This window comes from Sapajus apella, unplaced genomic scaffold (assembly GCF_009761245.1).
Source record: "Sapajus apella isolate SASKATOON/1434 unplaced genomic scaffold, GSC_monkey_1.0 scaffold73, whole genome shotgun sequence".
NCBI lineage: Eukaryota > Metazoa > Chordata > Mammalia > Primates > Cebidae > Sapajus > Sapajus apella.
In genome coordinates this window covers 10,855,299-10,882,629 of record NW_022437013.1, presented here as the reverse complement: position 1 = coordinate 10,882,629, position 27,331 = coordinate 10,855,299, and the positions used below count along the sequence as shown (strand labels likewise).

The 27,331-nt window shown below is 40.2% G+C and overlaps 1 protein-coding gene and 1 long non-coding RNA gene across 3 annotated transcripts in view; one reads left to right on the top strand and one right to left on the bottom strand.

Moving 5' to 3' along the window:
• Window positions 1–12,166: 12,166 nt before the first annotated feature.
• Window positions 12,167–27,331, top strand: part of FAM199X (family with sequence similarity 199, X-linked) — a 31,537-nt gene continuing 16,372 nt past the window's right edge. For both annotated transcript variants that reach the window (XM_032250937.1, XM_032250936.1), the window contains exons 1-2: window positions 12,167–12,697; window positions 21,732–21,951. In XM_032250937.1, coding sequence (XP_032106828.1) covers window positions 12,501–12,697; window positions 21,732–21,951 — 417 coding nt within the window. In that variant the 5' untranslated portion in view covers window positions 12,167–12,500. The remainder of the gene's footprint in view (window positions 12,698–21,731; window positions 21,952–27,331) is intronic.
• LOC116531911 lies at window positions 22,368–23,532 on the bottom strand. The gene is made up of 2 exons (XR_004260638.1): window positions 23,448–23,532; window positions 22,368–22,433 (listed from the first exon to the last, which is right to left on the bottom strand). It is a non-coding gene; the product is annotated as an uncharacterized LOC116531911 (long non-coding RNA).

The window sequence follows — 27,331 nt, the reverse complement described above, 5'->3', positions numbered from 1 at the left end:
GCCATACTTCTAATAAGGGGTTAATGTCCAAAATATATAAGGAACTCAAACAACTCAATAGCAAGAAGACAAATAACCTGATTAACAAATTGACAAAGGACCTGAATGGACATTTCTTAAATGAAGACACACAAATGGCCAACAGGCATCAGAAAAAATGCTCAACATCACTAATCGCTAGGGACATGCAAATTAAAATCACAATGATATATTACTTCACACCTTTCAGAATGGCTATTATAAAAAAGATGAAAGATGTCAGGACAGGATATGGAGAAAAGGCAACCCTATACATTGTTGGTGGGAATATAAATTAGTACAGCCATTATGGAAAACTGTATGGAGGTTCCTTAGAAAACTAAAAATAGAATTACTATATGATCCAACAATTCCACTTCTGGGTATATATCCAAAGAATTTGAAATCAGTATGTCAAAGATAAATCTGCACTCTCGTTTTCATTGCAGGATTTATTACAATAGCCAAGTTATGGGATCAACCTAAGTGACCATCAATGGATAAACAGATAAAGAAAATGTGTGGGGAGACCCAAGATGGCCAAATAGGAACAGCTCTGGAGTGCAGTTCCCAGGGATAACAATGCAGAGGGTGAGTGATCACGCATTTCCAAACGAGTTTTTACTGCCCACAGACCAGGAGATTCCCAGGCCAAAAAGCGCCACGAGTTTCCAGCATGGCTGTTTCAGCCGGGGCCGTGGGTTTCCGCACAAAAACTCACACAAAATCTGGGTGGCCGTTTCAGCTGGCGCCTGGAACACCTGGGAGACAGAGTGGCCCATTCAACTGAAAAAGAGGGGGCTGAAACAGGGAGCCAGGTGATCTGGCTTGGCGGGTACCTCCCCCACAAAGACCAGCAACCTGAAACACTCTGGATTCAGAGTTTTGCAGCAAGCGCAGCTGGACCTGGGACAGGCCAGCTCAGTGGGGGGAAGGGCGTCTGCCATTACCGAGGCAGTCCACCACTACCAAGGCAATCCGCCATTACCAAGGCAGTCCATCATTACTGAGGAAGTCCTCCATTACCAAGGCAATCCACCATTACCGAGGCAGTCTGCCATTACCGAGGCAGTCCGCCATTACTAAGGCACACCACATACTGAGGCAGTTCTAACTGTACCTCTGTAAACAAAACCGCAAGGAAGTATACACAGCAGCTGGACAGAACCCGTGGCGGCTCAGCAATGCCTCTGCTAGCAGACTCTGACTAGACTACCTCCTTGCTGGGCAGGGCATCTCTGAAAAAGGACAGCAACAAGTCAAGAACTTATAAATAAAGCCGTACCTTCCCAGGACAGAGCACCTGGGAAAAGAGGTGGTTATGAATTCCGCTGCAGCAGACTTAAACGTACCTGCCCAGCAGCTCTGAATGGAACAACGGAGCTCCCAGCACAGCACTTGAGCTCCTATAAGGGACAGACTGTCTCCTCAAGCAGCTCCCCGACCCCCATATATCCAAAGAGACACCTCATAAAGGAGAGCTCAGGCTGACATCTGGCAGGTACCCTTGTGGGATGAAGAGAACAGAAGAAGAAACCGGCAGCAACCCTTACTGAGGGATAACATGGGGAGAAATGCCAGATGTGGGTGATGGGGGGATGGAGGCAGCAAACCACATTGCCATGTATGTACCTATGCAACAATCCTGCATGATCTGCACATGTACCCCAGAACCTAAAGTACAATTATTAAAAAAAATGTGCTATACATACACAATGAAATATTATTTGATCTTCAAAAATAAGGAAAATCTATCCATTGATGAGCCTGGAGGACATTACGCTAAGTGAAATAAGCCAGGCACAGAAAGACATACTTCATGTTCTCACTTGTATATGGAATCTAAAACAATGGAACCCACAGTAGCAGAGAGTAGAATGGTAGTGATATTTCAAAATTTCATATTCTAAAATAGAGAGTACATTTCAAATATCACTACAAAAAATGATAAGTTCCATTTTGAGTCATTTTGTGTAAAAAATAATATTTTAGGTGATGAGTTATTTAGCTTGATTTAATTATTCCATATTGTATACATATAACACCACTTTGAACTCAACAAATGTATACAATTTGTTAATATACAATATTATACAAATATAAAAAGATTTTCTAAGCAATATCAAAAAAAACAATTTTATTTCTTATCTACTATGTTTGAATTCGGACATACATGCGTGACCTTTAGGAGTGTGCCTAGCCTTCCCTACAGAAGATATTCTTTTTTTTTTTCTTTTTTTTTTTTTTTTTTTTTTTTTTTTGAGACAGAGTCCTGCTCTGTCGCCCAGGCTTGAGTGCAGTGGCACAATCTCAGCTCACTGCAACCTCTGCCTCCCAGGTTCTAAGGGATTCCAGGAGATGTTATTTGATTTATTGTCAACTCTGTTTAGACCTGCAGCTCTCCACCTATGGCTCCATGTCCAGGAGTATCAGCATCTCCTGGGAACTAGTTAGAAATCTAAATTCGGGCTCCAACCCTGACCAAATGTAAGGGCAACTTTGTGGATGGGACCTGGCAATCTGTGTTTTAAGAAACCCTCTGACTCTGATTCACATGAAAGTTTGAGAGCCACTGACTTAGAGTGCTATACTGTTGTTTCTTCGGTAAACAAAGAGGCTGCTTTTCTTGTTCAGAAGCTTTAAAATATTGCTTAGGATTTCTGGTGGGTGCACAATTCCCTGCTGTGAACTGAGCTTGCTGGAAAACCAAATAACTGGCACTGCATTGTAGTCCTACCCAGAGCTTGCAGGCTTTGCTCTCATATAAGACTGATTCTTCCAGAGGAGCCTGGAAATACCACTGTGATGGGCAAAAGCTCTTACCAAAAATAAACTAGTTGTGGGGGCTGGGCACAGTGGCTCTTACCCGTAATGCTAGCACTTTGGGAGGCCAAGCAGGTGGATCACTTGAGGTCAGGGGTTCGAGATCAGCCTGGCCAACATGGTGAAACCCCGTCTCTACTAAAAATACAAAAATTAGTCGGGCATGGTGGCGGTCACCTGTAATCCCAGAAACCGGGAAGCTGAGGCAGGAGAATCGCTTGAACCTGGGAGGCAGAGGTTGCAGTGACCCTAGATCATGCCACTACACTACAACCTGGGCGACAGAAGGAGACTCCCTCTCAAAAGAGAAAAGAAAAGGAAAGGGAAAAAAAAAAAATGGCTTTGGGCCTTAAGTGTTACTCAGTTCTCCAAGTAGCTGAACTTGACCTCAACAGAGAGGAAAAGTGCCTGGAGGAAAATTGCGCTACGTTTTTGCCCTGCTTATTTTGTCTTCAAAATGTATGTTAAATCACCATATCAAACAGCCGTCTCAGATCTCAACTCCCAGGTGAGTTCGGTCGCCCCCAATACGTTTTCATAACACAGGATCTATCTCTGTCTCCTTATTTTGTAATTGCCTGTCTCCAAATGCATATAGCAACCGGCAGGCTGTAAATGACGAGGTAAAAGCCTAATTCCTTTCCTCGTCCGGAGCCTCTAGTGTAGTACCCAGCACAGAGCAGGTACTTGGTATTTTGGTAAAGGAAATCAATCAATGCATCAATAGCAGAATCTGAAACCAGGGACCTAGATCTTTCCAATAAAATCATCTTGCCGAGATGTGACTCAGATGTATTGGTGTCCGGCAGACAACACGTTTTCGCCCTGATTTTATCCTCCATTCATTCATTTTCCGCCTCACCCTTAGACCCTGCCTATTCCCGACTACAAATAACCTGTAGATTCACACATCTCAGTATCAACACACACACCACAGTTGACACGCCCCTTAATCCTACAACTACGCCATCAATTGTCGCCGCCGGGTCCTACCGCTTGTCAGTTCCCCTACTCCTCATTCCCTCGCAACTTCCTATCCCCTATCACTTCCGTTCCCCTTTGCCAGCTCTGCTAGAAGCGGGATGTGTCTACGCTCTCAGTCCGTAAGCAATGCCACAAACCTCCGCCTCGCTCGCTGTCCTGGCGGCGGCCGATGGCCCCTGTCCTGTGGCCTCGGAAAGCAGCGGCAGTCGCAGTGACCCGACCGTCACCCATCCGCCGCTCTCACTTAGGCGGTGCACAACGGCGCTCCCACAAGCCCCTTCGCTTCCGCTCCTTCCATTCCTACCCACCCTCCACCCCCCACCCACGCCGCCCAGGCCCCGACATTAACCCCTTCGCGACCACGTCGTTAGCCTGTCTGGTTGGGAGAGCCAGGCGACTAATCTGGTAAAGAGACCGAAAAACCAGGTTAAAAAGACTTAAAAGACTTAGTCATCTATTGGAACATTTCCCCAGTTTGTAAGTTGTCTTGCAAGATTATCAATCATTCTCAAATAGGAGCTTAACTTGTTTGGTGAACAGTTCATGATGATACCTTCAAGCTGCTAGACCAACACAAACTCCGAATTTACAGTTTCTGACCTTTCACCTTAAACCTGTGCCCTTTCTACCCTCCATTCCCCATCTCCTTTGGTTCTTGTCTGACTCTTAACTGCATGTGTAAAGAGCACAGACTTTAAAACCTTAGCTCCCACGGTTCGAATCCCCACTGTACCACTGTCTAACCACGGCATCTTGGGCAAGTGATTCAAGCATGCTATTCCTTGGCTTTCTCATCTGTAGAATGGGTATGATAATAGTACTTACCTCCAGGGTTGCAGTAAAAATATTAAAATTTCACATGTGAGGAGCACCTAGAACATTGCCTGGCACGGAGTTAAGCAGTATATCAAAATGGAAATTATAATGATTGAATTTGATCTCACCTAAGACCTCTGGCTAATAATAATAAATGATAATAATCATTTTGCCTGGGACAGGGGGGACTGCCCTTTTCTCTCCAGGCTGAGGCAGTAATACCTGACTCTAGGGACTGCCGATATGGAAATTACTACCACTCTGGCTGGAGTCAGAAGAGTATATTAAAGAGTCTCTTTGTACTGCACTAAAATAAGCAAAATCCAGTGTTTGCGATTCTATGGACCAGGCACTTATACTAAGTGCTTTAAACCCATTTTGTTGTTATTGCTTCATCCTCACAAGAACCCATTGCTGGTAGTTAAGTGTATTACCCTTTCCCATCCCCTTTGTTTGCTCAAAGCAGCTAAGAAAACTCAGATTAGTCAGACTGCATATAAATCAATAGCTTGCCCACGGTCACAGAGCTAATAACAAATGCAGCCAAGACTTAGACACATTCAGATGTGTCCTGGTGTCTCTCAAATATCACTGAGAAAAAGGCCACCATAAATTCTTTTCAAGTGCTCTCTCTCCCCCAATTACCCACCCCAAGAGTTGCCTCAATGACTAGGTTTTCTTCAGAAGCAGAAGGGCAGCCCCTAGTAAGGCAAAGATGTCTCCCTTGAAGGCTGGCAGCCAAGGAGGTGACTAGAGTAGGAACTGGCATAACCAGCTCACTCATTGCCCTCCACTGTGCCACACAGGCCCCATTACTGCCTATAGTACTGAAGGCCACGGGGGATAAAGATACAGGGCCTTCACCTTACCCCACCATTCTGTAAAGCTTGGATGTTAGCAAAGATCTTGCTTATTTTCAGACAGTACAAAGAGACTTGTTAATATACTAATCTGACTCCATCCAGAGTGGTAGTAATTTCCATATCAGCAGTCCCCAGAGTCAGGAATTACTGCCTCAGCCTGGAGAGAACAGGGCAATCCCCTCTGTCCCAGGTTAAAACAAAACAGGAATTTCCTCTATTCCTTCAGAGTGTACAGTACCCAGGATGTTGTCATTATTGCTCCACAACCACCCACTCTCACTTCCCAACTTATCATCAGGTGGTCCACAGTGGTTTTTTCAGGGGAAGGATTGGTGATGGTGAAGGGACTGGGGACGAAGGAGAAGGTAAATCCCCAAGTTTGCTGGAGGTAAATGAAGCACTGCCTTCTCCCTACCTCTATACCTCTTTTGTAGCTCCCTGACCTTCTTTTTCACTTGGCATTTCAGAACCCATCACTGCAAACCTAGGAAAGCCTCTCAGGCTTGAATTGCAGACGAATCAGCTTGTCTTTTATTTTTTTCCTGAACACCCGATGATAGTGCACATGTCTGGGCTTGGCTAAATTTGAAAACAAAAAGGACAGAGATAGCATGAGAAAACATTTTACATAATTTTCTTCATTGTTTCTAGCTGTCAAACTATTAGAAAATGTCAATGTAAGGGGTAGAGCTGTGAGAAGTCGAGTTTCAGAGGCCAGGAAAGAGAAAAATCCTGGTGCAAAGCAAAAGTGTGGGCAGAGGAAAGACAAGCTGACAAGAGTGTCTCTAGGGCCAGTAGAAATAAACAAATGGTGGAGATTGGTGAGTGGGTCTCATACACAAAGAAACCTTGCCCTTTTAGCTCCTTTCACCATACACACCATATCCCCATTCCACAGACTTCATCTGCCTTAAATTCTCCTAATGGATCCAGTTCTTTCATTGCTGGGCATCTTGCCCTAATGGCAGAATTCACCACCAGCTACTACTGCTAAGCAAACTGGGTAGTTGAGGGGAGAGGATGTTCGTAAACCCAATGTTAGAAAGGGAGATGTGTTCATAGCATCCCTAGTTGTACTAATAGCATATTTTTAGAAGCCATGTTCTACGCGCATAATTTAAATATTCAGGTTCTGCAGTGCTCTCTTCAGTATGTTTCAGTTATTTGTTTCTTAAGAGCTGTTCTGGGGTCCTCAGAAGCTGTGCGTATTAGCTGATAACTACAGCTTCCTCCTTCTCTGGAGAATTACACTCTGCAGAAGAGATTCATTGCCTGGGAGATTGCTGTCTAATACCCCCAATCCCTACACACACACCCCTGCACCCTACAAGCAATGTCTGACTGATGATAAGGGTACAAGGGTACCTTGTCTCAAGGTTGACCAATTCTGTCATGCAAATCCTACCCCAGAGCTCCTCCTAGGATTAGGATAGAACTTGTTTCTAGCTGGCTTAGGATTTTTCTCCAACCTTATCCTGCTTCTTTCACTCCCCTACTGTTAAGAGCACTCACTCTAAATCGCTTGCCCAAGATCATGCCCCCCTCAGGCTCCGCTTCTAGGGAACCCTAATCCTCATGCTCAGCTCATGTTTGTCAAAGGATTGTGTCCCTCTGTAGGCCCCCTGTTGTAGTCAGAGCCATCATACCCATCCCTGGGGAAGTCAGGAGTGAGTTAAGGTGTAACTGGATAAGACCCCTCAAGGCAAACTTGAACGTGTGTCATAACTCAGATTAAAATGAGATCTGGCCTATTCCTGAAATCTACTGTCCTGGTGACACCAGCAGACTACATTCTATCAAATTAGAAATGAAGATGTATTTGTTTTTGCTTCATTGTAGAAAATTTCTTATATTTTTATTAAAAAGAATTAGGTAGCATTTGTTAAAATTTTAGTTAGATTACAATTATTTTGTGATAGACACTGCTATAATAGCATGAATCTCTATCAGCTATTGTTTGTTATATGTCTGTTAACTGTAAACTCTGTGTTATCAAAGATGATTAAGAATGAGCCCAAGGTTAGATACATGATAAAGATGCTCCAATTAATCTAGAAGTGTTAAATAAAAGCAGCAACAACAGACCGGATTATCAGTTTGGAAATAATAAAAACATATCCTAATTTAATAATTATATGATTCAGAAAACATATTGAATCATCGTTACAAACCTCAATTATAATATTGTAAAAGCGTACAAGTACTAGTTAAGAGTAATGTTCAGATTGAAAAAACGTTCAGGATGAAAATGGCCAGATTGTTAAAACATACATTTGTAAGGATGAAAATTTCAAAACGTCTAGCATATTTTGTATAGTCAGTCATTCTAATCTCACTTGACTAAATCCATTCTTCTAGCTACAATAAAAGAACCAAGATAATAATTTTCATTGGGATTAAATAACTTCTGTTGTTGAGGGGAGAGGATGTTCATAAACCAAATGTTAGAAAGGGAGATGTGTTCATAGCATCCCTAGTTGTACTCATAGCATATTTTTAGAAGCCATGTTCTGCACACATAATTAAGTATTCAGGTTCTGCAGTGCTCTCTTCTTAAATGTAACTTCTTTATTGTAACTTCCAGCTACAATAAAAGAACCAAGTCACAATGTTTTATCTAAAATGCCCATCTTTTGTTGGCCTACTCTTCTAAAAGCCCAGGACAAATGTCACTCACTGTAAAGCCCTCACTAATCTTTCTCCCAAGCCAAACTCATCCTTTCCTTAAATGTGCACTGATCTTTGACAAAGGAGCAAAGGCAATACAATGGAGGAACGATAATCTTCAATAAATGATGTAGGAACATCTGGACAACCGCATGCAAAAAGAATGGATCTAATTCCTACATCCTTCACAGAACTTCCTGAAAGACCTACCACCTCTTCAATGGAAAGCATCAACAGTTTGCACCCTACAATTCTCTGAATTCCTCCCCTCAAAATCCTCACCTTGCTGCTTCCACCAATCCTGGATTATTGTAAAATGATTCTTACCCAATCTTAATCAAGACCCCACATTGAAATATCCACCTTAAACCAAACTTCCAATTCTTAATAATTTCTAGCCAGACATTCCCCTCTGAAACATTGCCAAAGCTTTGTGTAAGTGGAGGTTTTCTTTGCCAAAATAAGTAAGAAACTCAAGCTTTGTTTTATGAGCAGGTTTTGTTGGTGATATTTGACTTAGCTAAACACACACACACACACACACACACACACACATAGACACACTTTAAGCTCATTAATCACATGAAAAAATTATAAGGGTTAGATCACCGATTATGGGGTCAAGTGCAGTATATTTCTATCCAATAGTAAACAAAACGATAAAAGTTAGTTGACAAATCTCAATACTACTCAGTCTCTCCTGCAGCCATCAGCTCTCTGGTAGGTAAATTATACATCTGAAAATTTCAAGGCAGATTGCCCCAGGGTTTGCTCTCAGGCTCAGATCTTCAGAGAAAATAAGGAACTGCTATACCCACCCACATTTTCAGAGAAACAGAAATTAGGAAGGATCTTGCATAATGGAAGGGAGAGATGAATTGGGTAAATCCATTGAGGCGAACTACACCCATGGGACAAACCAAGCAAATCAAGGTGAGACAAGAAGGCAGGATGCCCAACAGTCATGAACTCTAATGATTAAGAACTTGGTTAAGGTGTGTTAGTATGTTATTACCACATATTTAAGTAAACATTATATACACAGCGCACAAACTCTATGTACTGCTATCCATATCTATGTCAGTATTTCTTACTGAGAAATATGTGGAGGGACCTCTTTTTTTGAGATGGAATCTCACTCTGTGGCCCAGACTCACTGCCTCCACCTCCCAGGTTCAAGCAATTCTCCTGCCTCAGCTTCCCAAGTGGCTGGGACTACAGGCGTGTACCACCATACTCAGCTAATTTTTGTATTTGTAGTAGAGACGCAGTTTCACCATGTTGGCCAGGCTGGTCTCGAACTCCTGACCTCAGGCAATCCACCTGCCTCGGCCTCCCAGAGTGCTGCGATTACAGGCATGAGCTACTGCGCCTGGCTTGGGACCTCTTTTTTTTTTTTTTTTTTAAATTCTCTCAGACCCAAGCATTTGTGTAAATTCTTTTTATAGTATTTCTTAAATGTAAACAAACATAAAACTAAATATAAACTCTGCATGTTCATAAAGCTCTTGTACAAACTTAACACCAAAGCAAATTTACAAATCGTGCACAAACTTTTTTACAAAGTCAATGTAATGTGTTATATATGATGAAACAAAAATGCCCTAGAAACGTGAACACTGACTGGCAAGCATATGCTCTTGGCCTTCACCATGCTTGTAAGTACGTCTTGGGGTTGACTCCACTTTCCCATTACTTTCTTCTTTTTAGATTACTGCAACCCTTCATTTGTATAGGAAGATGCCAAGTATGAAGTTCACCTCATTTGTCTTTTTACACACACATACACACACACACACTTTAACCTCATTAATCACATGAAAAAATTATAAGGGTTAGATCACCGATTAGGGGGTCAAGTGCAGTATATTTCTATATCTATAGATCGTGACAATTAAAGTAGTATTACCTTGTGCTAATTCATTGTGAAAATAAACTCAAAAATGTGTCTTAATTATGTGGCACCAGTTATCATGTGGTCATACAGATACTTCGGAATATGCTTAAAATTAAACACAAAAGTAAAACACATAATTGTAGAAACCTCACAGACTCTATCATTAGACTGCAGTTTAAAAAACACTCACCTTTTATAGTATGTGTAAAAAGTATATATATTTAAATTACACTGCCAGGTGCAGTGGCTCACACCTGTAATCCTAGCACTTTGGGAGGCTGAGGCAGGTGGATCACTTGAGGTCAGGAGCTCAAGACCAGCCTGGCCAACATAGCAAACCCCATTTCTACTAAAAATACAAAAATTAGCCAGGCATCATGACACATGTCTGTAATCCCAGTTACTTGGGAGGCTGAGACAGAAGAATGGCTTGAACCCAGGAGGTGGAGGTTGCAATGAGCCAAAATCGCCCCATTGCACTCCAGCCTGGGTGACAGAACAAGACTCCGTCTCAAAATAAATAAATAAAATAAATAAATTAGACTATTTTGTTAGCTTCTTATTAACAGTTCCTGGTGCTATTACCTGAGTACCTACATTATCATGCAGCATTTGACTCCTATTTCTTTTGGATAATCAAGTCTCTTGTTTGTGGGGACTAAGCCATGGCCCATTCAGTCTCACTGGCCTCAAACCCTTGGGGATTCATGATTAGGGACCATTGGCCAAACCATCATCAGCCTCACTTCCACAATTTTTAAATTGGTCAGCCCCATTGTATATTAATGAATGATTCATTTTGAAAGTACACAATGCAACATACCTTCTTGCAATCTCAATGAAGGAAAGCAGGCATGCTCAACAGTCAAACAACCAAGTAACTGAAGCAAGATAATGAATACATTTTAAAGGCACGGTTGAGGAGCTGTTTTCACTGTAAGGTGCATTGGTAGGGCATGGCACAGAGTTTAACACTGAATGGGACTTGTTTTAGTGACAACCCCCCACCTCTCTTGCTCCCTTTCTCTTTTTCCTCCTTCCTTCTTTCACCTTTCCCCTCATTTTCACCTATCTTAGTTCTCTGCTTTCCTGAAGGATGAATGTAGTTTTTCAATAAAGCTAAATATGGTTAATGCAAATAATTACTTTTATTGAAAAATTATGCTCACATGAAAATGTGCTTCCTTTTATAAATTAGTATTAGGTAGTTTTAAACATTGTCTTCTTTGGGCAAAGCAACAAATTAGCAATCTTGGGTTTTCCTCTGAATATATTTTTTTTAATTTTACGCATCCAAGAACAGGAACCACGTGTCCAGAATACAGAGAAGAGAGATGAGATAAACAGGAAAGAACAGTATATGACACCTAACAAGTTGATTCAAGTTGAACAAGTTAAGCTCCATGCTATATTTTCTACCGGAGAGAGGGGGCATATTAGCAGGAGTGCCTAAGCCTCCTTTGCGAGTCAGGGAAGGCTTCACAGAGGAGATAACGTTTGAGCTGGAGTTTGAAGGATTAGCAGGGGAGAGATGGCAGGGCATTCTAAGCAGAGTGCCTAATACGAGCAAAAGGTGCAGAGCACAAAAGAGTACTACGTGTCCAGCAGCTCTGAGTAGGCGGGTGGCTGCAGCGTAGGGTTTTTGCAGTTAGGTGATCAGAAGTGAGGCAGGGACTATTTTTTACTGCTTGGACGATTTCTCCTACAGCTCATTGCACAGTGCTGGGCACACACACTGCTGGAGCTCAATAAATACTTGTTGAATTTGGACAGGGTGATCGAGTGCGCTGGAAACCACGGCATCTGGATGCTTTCTCACGCATCCGCAGTGTGACCCTGGACAAGTCCCTTTTCTGGGGCTGCGGTTCCTTCTTAGTTATCAAGTGCGATAGAGAAAGCGGAGGAGGAGTTTGGCCAGAGAAGCCGAGCCCTTCCAGCGGCCTGAATCCCTGATTCGAGGCATAGAGGGCGGGGCGATCCGCTTTGGGCTGCGGCAGGAGGAGGTTCAGTTCCTCCTCCAGTCCACTAGGGGGCAAGGGAGCGGCTTCCCGCTGCCCTTCCCCTCCGGGCCGGCGCCGGGCGGACTGCTGCAGTAGCGAGCCGCGAGCGCAGTGGGCGGGGCGCGCCTGGCCGGGACGGGCGGCGGCGCTGCGCTGACGGGTTGAGTCGGGCGGCGGCGGCGGCGGCTGAGGCTGCGGAGGCCACCGAGGCGCTAACTAGGTGGCCGGCGGGCCGCTGTGGCCTCGAGCAGCCTCTTCGCGCGGCCCCGCACCACGCAAGCAGCGGCGGGCCGTGTCGCCCAGCCTGCCGGTGAGCCGCCGCGGGCACACCCTGGAGCGGCGGCGACTGCAGACAGGTTAGAGTGGGGGCAGGGGCGGGCGCGGGAGCAGCCCAGGGCCAGAGAGGGAGCCCGAGCCAGGCTATCTCCAACCATGTCCGACGAGGCCTCGGCCATCACTTCCTATGAGAAGTTTCTAACTCCCGAGGAACCCTTCCCGCTCCTGGGACCCCCTCGCGGGGTGGGCACCTGCCTGAGCGAGGAGCCAGGCTGCCTGGACATCAGCGACTTCGGCTGCCAGCTGTCCTCCTGCCATCGCACCGACCCGCTCCACCGCTTCCACACCAACAGGTATGAACTGCAGCTGAGGGCAGGGGTGGGTTTTCCACCGCTGGTCGCCCCCCTGCTCCTGGTCCTTCTTCCCGGGCTGCGCGTCTAGTCTCCCCCTCCCCCACCTGCCTTTGACCAGCGCTCATTCCCGGGCTCCTTCCCTGTCCCCCATCCGTATTTTCACCCCTGCCCTCTGATTTTCCTTTTGACCGGCGTTTCACTCTCTTTTCCTCATTCATCTTCTGGCCATAGGCGACTCCTCCCTTCCCTACCTTCTCCTTCCCTCCCTTCCCTTCCCTTCCCCCACCTGTATCCTACGAACCCCAACCCCCCACCCTTGATTTTTAAATACGCCCGTTTCCATCCATCTGCAAAAGTTTAACCCCTTCCATTTCCTGTACGCTGTAGAGGAATTTGGATGGCCCCAAGTAAATCCATAGATCTTTCGAAAAGTGGAGTTGAAAGGTGGCACGTTTAAAGCTAGAAGCTTTATTTTCCCAATTTTTAACCTGTCTCATAGTCCTTTCTCCCCCTCCCCCCCACCACCCCTACCCCATTTTTTTGGTTGAGCGCTAGGAAACTAGTGGATTCTCTCTCTCTTTTTTTTTTTTTTTTCCTCCTTTATTAACTGTTTGCCTTAGCGCTTTAGGCTCTGCCAGAATGGATAAGCTTAAATCTGGAAGATTCCTTCGTATGACGTATCCTTCAATTTGCTTCCCCTTTGAAGGGAGAGAGGCTTAGGCTGGACTGCCTTACACAAATTTATTCAGAGTGTATCTCCTGACTGATTTCAGTAGAAGGTAGTGTTCTGGAGACTTCTCTCATGCGTGCATTTACGTGTTAGATCAAATGTTGTGAGGGATTTGAAGACGTTCTAGATATAGCCTCAACTTTTAATATAGGTGGATATTTGAGATATGTATACAAAGGGCTGGGAGGTTGTGTGGATAAGGCTCTGGGAGAGGGGTTCAGCTATGGAAAATACTGGAGGTAAGAAATCTAGTTCTGATTTCTGATCCAAGTTTATGATGTAAGTTTGATCAAATTCTTCCATATCTTAGTGTCTTCAGCATATTTCTCCCCTCCCTTGCCTTAAATCGGTCTATAGATTGAATGAGCTTCTACCAGGTACAAGGAATGTATAAGATGATTCTTACATAAATGAAAGTTACAGTCTATTGGAACAAGGTACTATAGTTAAAGAGAGAATATCAGTATAACACATCTCAAAAGGAAGTGGCAGTAAATTTATGACTATAAATCGTCATTGCAAAAAATGAAGAAACAGGCCCAGAAAGAAAAGATTGAGTTCAAGGTCATAAAACGTAGTCAAGCAAATCCAAGACTATTCCTTTGAAGTTGGTGATTAAACTTGGAACAAAACTAATGGATCCAGTATTACAAATAGAACTTATGGTTTCTTAGACTAATTCACAGAAGCCTATTTAACCCCTAATGCCACTGTAATGTGAATGTAACGTATTCATGAAATCAAGTGTGCTTAGGGTTATTTATGTTGGAAAATAATATAAAAGAATACCTTTGTACATATTTGGCATTTAAGTTTTTCAGCCATGGAGCAAGTTACATACCCAGGAAAGTTAAATGATTTCAGAATGATCCTGCTGTGATGATGAGGGCAAGGGAATGAGGGTAGAGGCTGAGGGTAAGTACTGCCAAAACTGGTTGGAGGTGATGGGGAGTGAAGTGATGAGAATAATATGTTTCTTACAACTTGTTCTGTTCCTCCTCCTCCCCATTTTTTCCCTGTGTTTTCTTCCCCTTAAAGACTGTGGTGAGGTCAAGGCTGTTTTTCAGTGGGTCAGTGAGGAGGGGAGAAGGAGGTTTTTCACAAGCCCCAGATTTTCCAAGTCAAACATCTTTCCTAGTTAACTGCCTGCTTTTTTTTTTTTTCTCCCTCTCGTACCCTTTTTTTCACAAGGCTTGGCATGGTGGCAGGGGTTCTAATGCTCTGTATCCTTTTCAGTAGAAAGTATGGGAAGCAAAATTAGCAATATTCACAGCAGGTGACGTTTCTGCCCTAGGTTACCTTGCCTTTTAAATCTGTTATCCTTCTGGAATGTTCTGTCTTCTTACCCCTCCTCAAGATGGTGCTTGAGAGGACCATAGGCTTCCAGCCATTTCTTTTCAGGGAGAAGCACACAGCTAAATCATATATTGGGCAAAGTATAGTTTAGGGAGTTCTTTTATTTCAGAGTTGTATGTGTCACTTTTTTCCACATCATTTGCCAATTCAGACAACCCCAAAATTAGATTTTGAATAATTGAGTGCTGAAATTCTGACTTGGATTTAGTATTGTGAAACAAATTTCATTGGAAGTAGGAAGCTTGTTAATGGGTAGATATTTGACTTAACCTTTATTTTGCTTCCTTCTTGTTAACTGATAAGAAAAATGAGGAGATTTTAAAACTAATGCCCTTGATAAGGACCTTATAATTATGACAGTTTTGTGCATACTCATTTACTGGATTCTGGGCTATATTTGCAATTTTCATTAACCAAGACAGTCACAGCACTAACAGTCCCTGAGGTTGAATGCATGCAATATTCAGATTTTTTTTTCCTTAAGGTGGAGTCTCCCTCTGTCACCCAGGCTGGAGTACAGTTCCACAATCTCAGCTTAGGGCAACCTCTGCCTCCTGGGTTCAAGCAATTCTCCTGCCTCAGCCTCCTGAGTAGCTGGGACTACAGGTGCATACCACTATGCCTGGTTAATTTTTATATTTTTAGCAGAGACAGGGTTTCACCATGTTGACCAGGCTGGTCTTGAACTCCTGACCCCAGGTGGTCCACCTGCGTCAGCTTCCCAAAGTGCTGGGATTACAGGCGTGAGCCACCATGCCCGGCCCAATATTCAAATTAAAGTCATTTGTGACAGGTTGGTGTGTCACTGGTCTAGGTTCAGTAGAAAATACATCACATGGATACAGCCAGTTTCCTAAGAATTCATACTTTCCGAAGAGTGTCTTTTAGAATCTTAAGACCTACCTGGATTGGTCTAGAATTTTAGGAAAATAGAACAAATTTCAGTAAGCCAAAAAAGTGAATGAATTTTTTAAAAATGTGAAATGTCAGTGTGGAACATATGTAGTGTTTAAGACATTTTCTTTGGTTTGAAAGACAGGGATTTTCTGATGTAAATGCGGGTTTTCTCTTAGCACTTCCGAGCTATTACATAAATCAGTTACTCACTCATGATTTTAGAGCTCCATTTTCAATCACCTTTAACCAGAAAAACCTGAAGACTATTGTGTGCCTTTGGTACCACCCATAGTTTTCCTATCTAGAGACAGAATTAGAGGTGCAGAAGAGCTGTGGGTTGCAGGTGGGAGAACCATGTTGGAGGAATTTGGTTTGGGGACTTGCTGAGACAAGTTGAGAATGGGGGTTAGGATTTGGAGAAATATCCAGACTAGAAATACAGATTTGGGAGTAATCAGTAGAAATCCGTTACATGATAGAAGTGGAACTACAGGTTACAAAGGTTGAGAAAGTGGAAGCTTTTCAGTAAATTTAGCAGGGAAAGAAGAAGGGGATGTTGTGAGAATTTGAAAGGGAAGTGAAGGTTTTTTGTTGTTTTTCTTTAGTTTTTCTTTTCTGAGAATAGAGATATTAGCTTCTTAGAAGCAGGCCACAGGAAAGAAATTGAAAATATAAAAGAAGGTGGGATGAGAGATGGAGGTGATCATCTCAGAAGTCCAAATGGGATAGTTAGCCTTAGAAAAGACACAGTGTTTTTTACTTCTAAGGCAATAAAGGGTAGGAAAGATGAGTAATGAACCCAACATAATTGAGGTAGCTAGGAGGAAAGTAAGGAACTTAAGCTGGTAGAAGTAGGGGTTGTATCTTCTCTAACTGGGAACCTTGTGGCCTATTGGACTCCAGAATAGCAGCAGAGGTCAGGTTGGCTATATGGGGATTCTGGCAGAGTCAGTGATGTATGCAAGTACTGATGAGGGACTATCCCCTAAGAATGAATATGTAGCATATAGACTTCAAATGACCTTCATTAGCTTGACAGTTAGGACTTTATTCCACAGTGCTCATTGGCTGGATTCTCATCGTCAGAGGTGGCGGTCAGGTATACCTGAGAAAAACGGGGAGCAGAGGTATGTGTACATGGTGCACATACTTTTCTTAATTTTTTTTTTTTTTTGAGACAGAGTCTTGCTCTGTCACCAGGCTGGAGTGCAGTGGTGCAATCTCAGCTCACTGCAACCTCTATCTCCTGGATTCAAGTGATTCTCCTGCCTCAGCATCCCGAGTAGCTGGGACTACAGGTGCACACCACCACGCCCAGCTAATTTTTGTATTTTTAGTAGAGACAGGGTTTACCATGTTGGCCAGGATGGTCTCAATCTCGTGATCTACCCACCTCGGCTTCCCAAAGTGCTGAGATTACAGGCATGAGCCACTGTGCCTGGCTGCTTTTCTTAATTTTAACATTTAAATGGCTATTTACCAAAATACTGTTGAAAGTCCTTAGTCTGTATATTCTTGCTAAAACACCTTGCAGAGAAATGTTCTTGGCTTTATTTTTTTAATTAAAATTAGGGCAGCAAGCCTAGTTATTTAGTTAAACACCCTTTCACTGGAATTCTTTTCAACATCTTTCAAGATTTTGGAGAAAGTCTCCTTTGAGAGTAATACTATGATTATAGCTAGAATCTAAGTGTTAGGTAGCTTTCTCTTAGTGGAATAAAATGTAAGAGCTTGTAATTTTGAGTACTTTGGTGGTGAGCACACAATAGACATTCATTACAAGCTTGAAACTGACAAAACAGTCTAAAAGAATCCCACTTAAATTTTTATTTAAAAACTTATTGTAGAAAACTGAGGGCATCTAAAAAACTATAAAGACCACTCATGATCCTTTTCCCCAAAGGTAACAACTGTCAACATTTTAATGATGTTTCTTTTAATATTTCTATGTACATACATAATTTTTAAAAATCAAGATCAGTCTGTATATACAATTTGTGATCTGCATATTTGCACTTATTGGGTGTTTTCCTTTAGAATAGTCTGAAAATATGATTATTAGTGATTATAAAAATACCGTTCGGATATATCAATTATTCCCCATATTTTAGGGGCATTTGTTTTCCCTTTTGGGGTGTTACAAATATTGTTTGGACATATTTGTACACACATCTTTTTTCCAAATTTCTGTTTGGGGAAGGGAACACAATCCTAGAAGGGAAATTACTGATTCCAAAGGAATGAACCTTTTAAAACTCTAGATGTACGTAATATTGCCATAGCGCTTTTAAGAAAGATTATGTCAACTTACAGTGTCACTAGCAATGGATGAAAGTACTTCCTACTTTTTAAAATCTATATTGCCTTAAAATTATAATTTAAAAAATTTGCAACTTAGAAGATACAAAAATTTTCCCAGGCACAGTGGTTCACGCTTGTAATCCCAGCGCTTTGGGAGGCCAAGGTAGAAGGATTGCTTGAGCCCAGGCATTTGAAACCAGCCCAGACAACATGATGAAATCCTTTCTCTACAAAAAAATTGCAAAAATTAGCCAGGCTGGTGGTATGTGCCTGTAGTCCCAGCTGCTGGGAGGCCAAGGTGAGAAGATGAGCCAAACCCAGGAGGTCAAGGCTGCAGTGAGCCATGATCATGACATTGAACTCCAGCTTTGTTAACAGAACGAGACCCTGACTCAAAAAAAGAAAAAGGCCAGGTGCCATGGCTCAAACCTGTAATCCCAGCACTTAGGGAGGCCAAGGTAGGTGGATCATGAGGTCAGGAGTTGAAGACCAACCTGGCCAAGATGGTGAAACCCCATCTCTACTACTAAAAATACAAAAAAAAAAAAAAAAAAAAAAAGCCAGCTGTAGTTGTGCATACTTGTATTCCCAGATACTTGAGAGGCCGAGTCAGAGAATTGCCTGAACCCAGGAAGCGAAGGTTGCAGTGAGCCGAGATCCCACTTTATTCCAGCCTGGGAAACAGAGCAAGACTCCATCTCAAAAAAAGTAAAAGGAAATGAAGCTATAAAGAAGTTACCATCTTTGCTACTAAAAAATACTATTACTCTATTTTATACATGATTTGTTTCAACTATGAGCCCAGTTTACTTGCCACTGATAATTAAAAACAAAAGACAAAGACTTCTAAGAACATTCAGAACCTTGTTGTGATTACAAATCTGGAAAACTGAAGAACACAGTGACTGTACCCCATGCTAAGAGCACAAAATGAAGCAAATTCCTGACTCCTTGGGCAGTGATCTATTGGTTAGATTACTAAAAATGGCATCTCTTTTTTTTTTTTTTTTTTTTTAAGGAATGCCATTATCACTCATGGAGAGAAACACATTTTTACAGAATTTTTATAAGCTGAAAAATTTTAATTTAAAACAAGTATCTCACAGTTTTTCCTAGCACTGAACCTAGTATTTGCTACATAGAACATACTGATTAAATGTTTGTTGAATGAGTGAGTGAATAAAGGGAAAACAAGTCACATGTAATTTGAAGACACAAAAGAAAAATAGTTTGCTCAGAACACAGTGTGGATAGGTTTTACTGTGTCCAGAATGTATTTTTGTTTTGTTTTGCGACAGGGTCTCTCTCTGTCACTCAGGTTGGAATACAGCGGCAGAATCAGCTTGCTGTAACCACTGACTCCTAGACTCCAGGGACCCTCCTGCCTTAGTGTCCTGAGAGTAGCTGGGAATACAGAAACGTAACACCATGCTCAGCTCATTTTATAATTTTTTGTAGAGACATTGTCTTCCTTTGTTTCCCAGACTGGTCTCAAACCAGGACATGATTCCTGTTCATGACTTTTACTGCAAGATCTGGGATAATTTGGTTAATTAAAAATTTTTCTAAAATGAGAATACTGTCCATCTAGCAAGCATGTGATGGAACTAAGTAATATTACAAGGTATTCTAGGATTCTTAGATGAATTTAAGTTTTTTTGCCTATTGATAAAAATTTATTGACATCTTTTTATTTACTGCACTATAATAGTTTGTGTGTGTTTCAGTGTTTTAAAATGCTCTACTTTCAATTAAAAAGCAAAAGGTACCGTAAAGTTTTTCAGGTTGTCCAAATTTTGTATGTAAATCAAGAACTTCTAAATTAAAGATTAACCATACAAAATGGAGGAAGTTAAAAAAATGAAGTACATAATTTAAGAAAAAGTAAATTTAATGAAGGATGAGACAAAACCTAATAATGGATAAATAACAGACTTTGCATCAGGAAGTCATTATTTCAGGAGCTTGTTAGTACTGGAAATACTAAATCATTATCTTAAGGATTAATTCCCTATGCTACTGGCAAACCAGTGAAGGTTATCTTATTAATAGTATAAAACTAGTGGAAATTTACAAGAGAAAACAGATTGATAGACTTCAAGAGCAAAAAAAAAAAAAAAAAAAAAACCTGCAACAAATACTGCAGACAACATGATAATATCCTTAATGCATAAAGAGCTCTTACAAAATCAATAATGAAAACATTAACACATAGAAAAATACCATAGCAAAATAGCTAATAAATATTTTAAAATTTGATCTTGTTAGTAATTAAATAAATAAAACTTGATATAAAAATGTTTCTGTGCAGTGGCTCAAGCCTGTAATCCCAGCACTTTGGGAGGCCGAGGCAGGTAGATCACGAGGTCAAGAGATCGAGACCATCCTGGTCAACATGGTGAAACCCCATCTCTACTAAAAATACAAAACATTAGCTGGGCATGGTGGCGTGTGCCCGTAATCCCAGCTACTCAGGAGGTTGAGGCAGGAGAATTGCCCGAACCCAGGAGGCAGAGGTTGCGGTGAGCCGAGATCGCGCCATTGCACTCCAGCCTGGGTAACAAGAGTGAAACTCCGTCTCTAAAAAAAAAAAAAAAAAAAAAAAAAAGAAATGTTCATATTCTTTGACTCAGTACCTATCTTTCAAGCAACTGTATCCAGAGAAAATACATTTGATAAATAATTATTAACAAGGGTCATCTCATTATTTCTAATATTAAAAAAATTAGAAACAGACTATATTATTGGAGGAATAATGTTAAATTATGCATTCAGTCAATGGAATATTATATAGGCATTAAAATGTTTTCAAGTAATAAACTTAGGAAAATGTTTAGCATATTAATGTTAAGTGAAAAAAACAGTATACTAAAATATATATACACAGAATGGTTGCTGATTCTGTAAAAAATATGTATGCATGTAAAAATACTAAAATACTATAGATTAGTTATTGCTGGATAATGGAATTATTGATCATTTTTATTCTTCATTCGTTTCTTTACAACATCTTTGCAATGAGCCTGTACAACATTAAAATGGAAAAGTTACTTAAATGTAACAAACACTTCATGAACCTCTACCTGTGTAGATGCTTGTTGGTGCTGCTTCTGCCCTGCAATGGCGCCCCTCTTCCTTTAACAATAATAATAGCTGTCATTTATTGGGCACTTTTTATGTGTGCTCCAAGTGCTCTGTATGCATTCTTATGTGATCATCACAATAGCTCCATTGGGACACAGACTTGGAGAAGCTGTTATTGCTTAAAATCAATTCGCTGGGAAGTGACAGAGCAGGAATTTGAACTGTCTGATTCCAGAGCTTACTCATAGCCACTATGCTATATGTTTTTGTTTATGGATGAAGATTTTACTTTACTCCTAATTTAAATACTTCTTTCTTTTAAAATAGTGTACTACAAAAATTTTCAGACAGCTGCAAAAGTAGAGAGAAAAGTGTAATGGACCCCACATTCCTGTCACCCAGCTTCAATATTTATTCACCTATGGCATCATGCTTCATCTGTACCCCATCCACTCCCCAGCCCCTTCCTTATTTTGAGGCAAATCCTAGACATATTTCATTCATAAGTATTTTAGTATGTTTCCTTAAAGGGTAAGGGCTCTTTTAAAAATATCAAAAAAACCCTCACATTCCTTATAAATGTTATAAATATGTCCTGTTAAGTAAGCCTTAAAATTGTGTATATTTTGTCGTTCTTGTGATTTCTTTTGTGTTGTGTTTTTGAAGGTGGAACCTAACTTCTTGTGGAACAAGTGTTGCCAGCTCAGAAGGCAGTGAGGAGCTATTTTCATCTGTGTCTGTTGGAGATCAAGATGATTGTTATTCCCTGTTAGATGATCAGGACTTCACTTCTTTTGATTTATTTCCTGAGGGGAGTGTCTGCAGTGATGTCTCTTCTTCTATTAGCACTTACTGGGATTGGTCAGATAGCGAGTTTGAATGGCAGGTAAGTTTTTTTTTCCCCTTTTATTGGCATTATTACTACAGAAGTAGAAGTATAAACTTCTCTTTTGATATTTTCATCTCTACTTCAAAGTAAATTTCTCTAATGTTTATACAGTCCTGGAGATTCTCTGACAACATGTTTTAAGGTTAAGAATTGAATGAGATATCTTTATTTTTGCTAATGTACCTTTTAGGCCTCTGATGCTATAGATATCCTTTTGTAGATTTTTATGTAATTTAATACTTGTGTAATATTACCATTATTATATATCATCAGTACTTTTCTATGCATGAATCCAAACAAAATTACTCTTCCTACCTTATAATAAATAGCTTTTGTGTTTTTATAGGACACGTATCAGTCACATTATGTATCTAATATCATAAACCATTATAACCATAAATACATAATTTTTGGTTCTGTCATCAGAAATATATAATTTCCCATTTTGTATTCTGTTTGCATGTAGAGATATTTTTCACCTGACACTTTTTTTTTAATTTATATTTTTTTAAAAAGAAAAAAAGGAGAGAAAGAAAAAAAAAGAATTAAAAAAAAAAAAAGAATGAAGGAGGAAGAAAGAGGAAAAGGAAGAGGGAGAGAGAACGGAAGTGTTGCTTTATTGCCCAGGCTAGAATGCAGTCCAAAAATGGGTATTGAAAACCTCTTTTATACCAATAATTGTGCTTAATAATGGAGACAGGAAGAAATGAGGGAAAAAAATAACAAACAAGCAGCCAACCAATATTTCATTTAAACCTGTGAAATGCTATGCAATTACTGAGGAGTGATTTACTTCTAGTTATGCAGTCCCTTTTAGAGTAGGTGTGATGTGGTACTGATAAGAGTGTATATTTTGTGTATTTGAAATGGAGAGTTCTATAAATGTTTATTAAGTTTACTTGTTCCGGATCTGAGTTTAAATCCTGGATATGCTTGTTAATTTTCCGTCTCGTTGTCCTGTCTAATATTGATGTTAAAGTCTCCCACTGTTATTGTGTGGGAGTCTAAATCTCTTTATAAGTCTTATGTATCTGGGTGCTCCTGTATTGGGTGCGTATATATTTAGGATCGTTAGCTCTTCTTGTTGCATTGATCCTTTTACCAATATAATGTCCTTTGCCTCTTTTGATCTTTGTTGCTTTAAAATCTATTTTATCAGAGGCGAGAATTGCAACTCCTGCTTTTTATTTATTGATTGATTTTTGCTCTCCATTTGGTTGGTAAATCTTTCTCCATCCCTTTGTTTTGAGTCTTTGTGTATCCTTGCATGTGAGATGGGTCTGGATGCAGCATACCGATAGGTTTTGGCTGTGTCGTTTGATTGGGGGATTTAGTCGATTTAGATTTAGGATTAATAATAATATATGTGAGTTTAATACTGCCATTTGATATTAGCTGGCTGTTTTTCCCATTAGTTGATGTAAATTCTTCATTATGTTGATGTTCTTTACTTTTTGGTATATTTTTGGAAATATACCAAATATACTTGTCACCTGATACTTTTCTTGTGGCATATATACCATATAAAATAGCTTTTTGGTAAATTTATTTGAAAATGCTGCCTTATAATGAGTGCAGTTTGTCAGAAAATTTAGATTGTGTTAATACAATATCCATGTTCTGATTGTAAAAACAATAAAACATTTAGAGACGTTTCCCCTGCATACAGCAAAGATTTTATTCACTAGATAAATTCGAATGCCTACTGTGTTTGAAAGCCATCTGAATACTTGAAGTTTTATTCCAAAAGAGGAATTGAATATTATAATTTCAAACAACTTTCAAATAATACAGAATGGCATCAAATTTAAAAAAGTCTCCAAGTCCCACTCTATTATGTTTACAACTGTTAGGAGCTTATGCAGATACAAGTGTGTTTGTACACTGTTAAAAACACACATGGGATCATACTTCATCCACTGTTTAGCCCTATACTTTTTTCAACTAACACATCTCATTCTTTTCCATAACCAGATCATAATGTACTTAATCCATTTCCTAATAATGGCTATTTAGGTTCTTTTCAGTTTGTTGTTGTTATAAACGATGCTACACTGAAAATATGAGATTGTTTTTAAGAAAAAAAGTAATTCACAACCCTTCCATGTTTGTCTTTCATATTTGGATTAAAAATTTATAAAATTCTTAAAACTTTTTAAAAATTTGAGATGAAATTCACCATTTTCATCATTTTGAAATGTATAATTCAGTAGTTATAAATATGCTCACAGTATTGTGCAGCCATCACCACTATCTAATTCCAGGACATTTCTGTCACCTCCAAAAGAAATCCTATACCCATTAGCACATAGTCCCAATTCTCCCCTCCCCCTTATCACCTGGCAGCTACTAATCTAATTTCTCTGTAGATTTACTTCTGTGGATATTTCTTATAAATGGACTAACACATGGCCTTTTGTATCTGGCTTCTTTCACTTGGCATAATGTTTTCAAGATTCTTCCATGTTGTACCATATAACAGTACTTCATTCTTTTCTATGGCTAATATTCCACTGTGTGGATGTACAGTACCACATTTTATTCATCTGTTCATTAGCTGATGAACTTTTGGGTTGTTTCTGCTTTTTGGCTGTTATAAATAATACTGCTGTGAACATTCAGATACAAGTTTCTATGTGGATTTGTATTTTTAATTCTCTTGGATATATATACCCCTAGGAGTGGAATTGCTGGATTATATGATAAGTTGATATTTAACTTTTTGAGGAACTGCCAACATGTTTTCCAGAGTGATTATACCATTTTACTTTTCCACCAGCAATTTATGAATTTTCCCATTTCACCACATTCTTGTCCACAGTTGGCATTGTCTTTTTGTTTATAGCCATCCTACTGGGTTATAAATTGGTATTTCATTATGGTTTTGAGCACCTTTTCATGTGTTTACTGGCCATTTGTATGTCCTCTTTGGAGAAATATCTATTCAAATACTTTGCCCTTTTAAAATTGGGTTATTTTATTTTTTATGGTTGCGTTGTGTTATTTCTATATTCTGGCTACTAGACCCTTATCAGATATATGACTTGAAAAAATGTTTTTCCATTCCGTGAGTTGTCTTTTTGCTTGATAGCATTTGTTCACTTGATAGCGTCCTTTGACACCAAAGTTTTTAATTTTGATGAAGTCTAATTTATCGTTTTTTTTTTTTTTTTTGGCTGTACCTATGATGTCATATTTTAAAAACCATTACCTAATCCAAGATGAGGAAGATTTTCACCTGTTTCCTTCCCAAACTTTTAGAGTTTTAGTTCTTACATGTAGGTCTTTGATCCATTTTGAGTTACTTTTTGTATATTGTGTAAGATAGGAGTCCAGATTCAATCTTTCTTTTTTTAAGAACAGAGTCTCACTGTGTTGTCCATGCTGGTCTCGAATTTCCTGTTTTCAAGCAATTCTCCCACCTCAGCCTCCTGAGTATCTGCGACTGCGGGCATGTACCACTGCATCTGGCTCCCAAATTTATTCTTTTGCATGTGGGTATCCAGTTGTCCCAGCACTATTTGTTGAAAAGATTATTCTTTCTTCATTGAATCATCTTGACACCCTTTCAAAAATGAATTAATCATAGATGTGTGGGTTTATTTTTGGACACTCAGCTCTACTCCATAGCTTTTCAGTAAGTTTTGAAATCAAGATGTGTTAGTTCTCCCACTTTGTTGTTCCTTATAAAGATTGTTTAGGCTCACATCTGTAACTCCAGCACTTTGATAAGCTGAGGTGGATGGATAGCTTGAGCCCAGGAGTTCGAAATGAGCCTGGGCAACATGGCAACACCCCATGTCTATAAAAAATGCAAAAATTTGCCAGGCCTGGTGGCATGCACCTGTGGTCTCAGTTACTCACGAGACTGAGGTTGGAGGATTGCTTGAGCCCTGAAGGTGGAGGTTACAGTGAGCCAAGATCACACCATTGCACTCTAGCCTGGGCAACAGAGCTATTTGGAGTCCTTGCAGTTCCATATGAGTTTTAGGATCAGGTTGCCCATTTTGCAAAAAGGATAGTTGGAATTTTGATGGAGATCACATTGAATCTGTAGATTGCGTTGGGGAGTATTGCCATGTTAATAATATTAAATATTCCAATTCATTAATATGGGACAGAATATCTTATTTATTTAGGGCTTCTTTATTTCAAAGATGTTTTGTAGTTTTCAGTCTTCAAGTCTTCCATTCTCTTGGTTAAATTTATTCCTAAATATTGTATTCTTTTTGATGCTGTTGTAAGTGGTTTTTTTGGTTGTTTCGTTTTTTTTGTTTTTTTGTTTTTTTGTTTTTTTGAGATGGAGTCTTACTCTGTTGCTGAGGCAGGAGTGCAGTGGCACAATCTCGGCCCACTGCAACTTTTGCCTAACAGGTTCAAGCAGTCCTCCTGCCTCAGCACTCCCTAGTAGCTGAGATTACAAGCATGTGCCACCATGCATGGCTAATTTTTGTATTTTTAGTATAGACAGGGTTTCGCCATGTTGACCAGGTTGGTCTCGAACTCCAGACCTCAGGTGATCTGCCTGCCTCGGCCTCCCAAAGTTCTGGTATTACAGACGTGAGCCACCGTGCCTGGCTGGTATTGTTTTCTTAATTTTATTTTCAGATTCTTAATTGCTAGTGTGTATATAGAAATACAATTGTGTTTGCATATTGATTTTATATCCTGCCAACTTTGCTGAAATCATTTGTTAAAAAATTTTCCTCTGTGTGGATTATTTATCATTTTCTATACAATCATGTCATCTGTGAATAGAGATACTTTGCCCTCTTTTTTTTAAATATGGATACCTTTTAATTCGTGCTTAATTGCCCTAGCTAGATCTCCAGTACACTGTTGAATAGAAGTGGTGAAAGTAAGCATCCTTGTCTTTTTCCTAATCTTAGGGGAGAAGTTCAGTCTGCTTCTGGATGTGGTTTTTTAGTATTTTGTTAAGGATTTTGCATCTGTATTCCTAAGGGATATTGGTCTGCAGTTTTCTTCCTCGATTGTGTCTTTGTCTAGCTTTGGTGTCCAGGTAACACTGGCCTCATGAGGTAGGAAGTATTTCCTCTTCTGGTTAAAAATTTTTAATAAGATTTTCTCATTTAAGATCTTATAAACTTTTTCATGATATTCATAATGAATTTTTCAGTGTCTCTTTTTGTTTGAGACAAGACCTTACTCTGTCACCCAGGCTGGAGTGCAGTGGTGCAAAAATGGCTCAATGCAGCCTTGACCTCCTGGGCTCAAGCAATCCTCCTGCCTTAGCCTTCTCAGTAGTTGGGACCACAGGTGGGCACCACCACAACCAGCTAATACTTTTTTATTTTTTGTAGAGACAGGGGTCTCACTTTGGTGCCCAGGCTGGTCTTGAATTCCTGGGCTCAAGTGA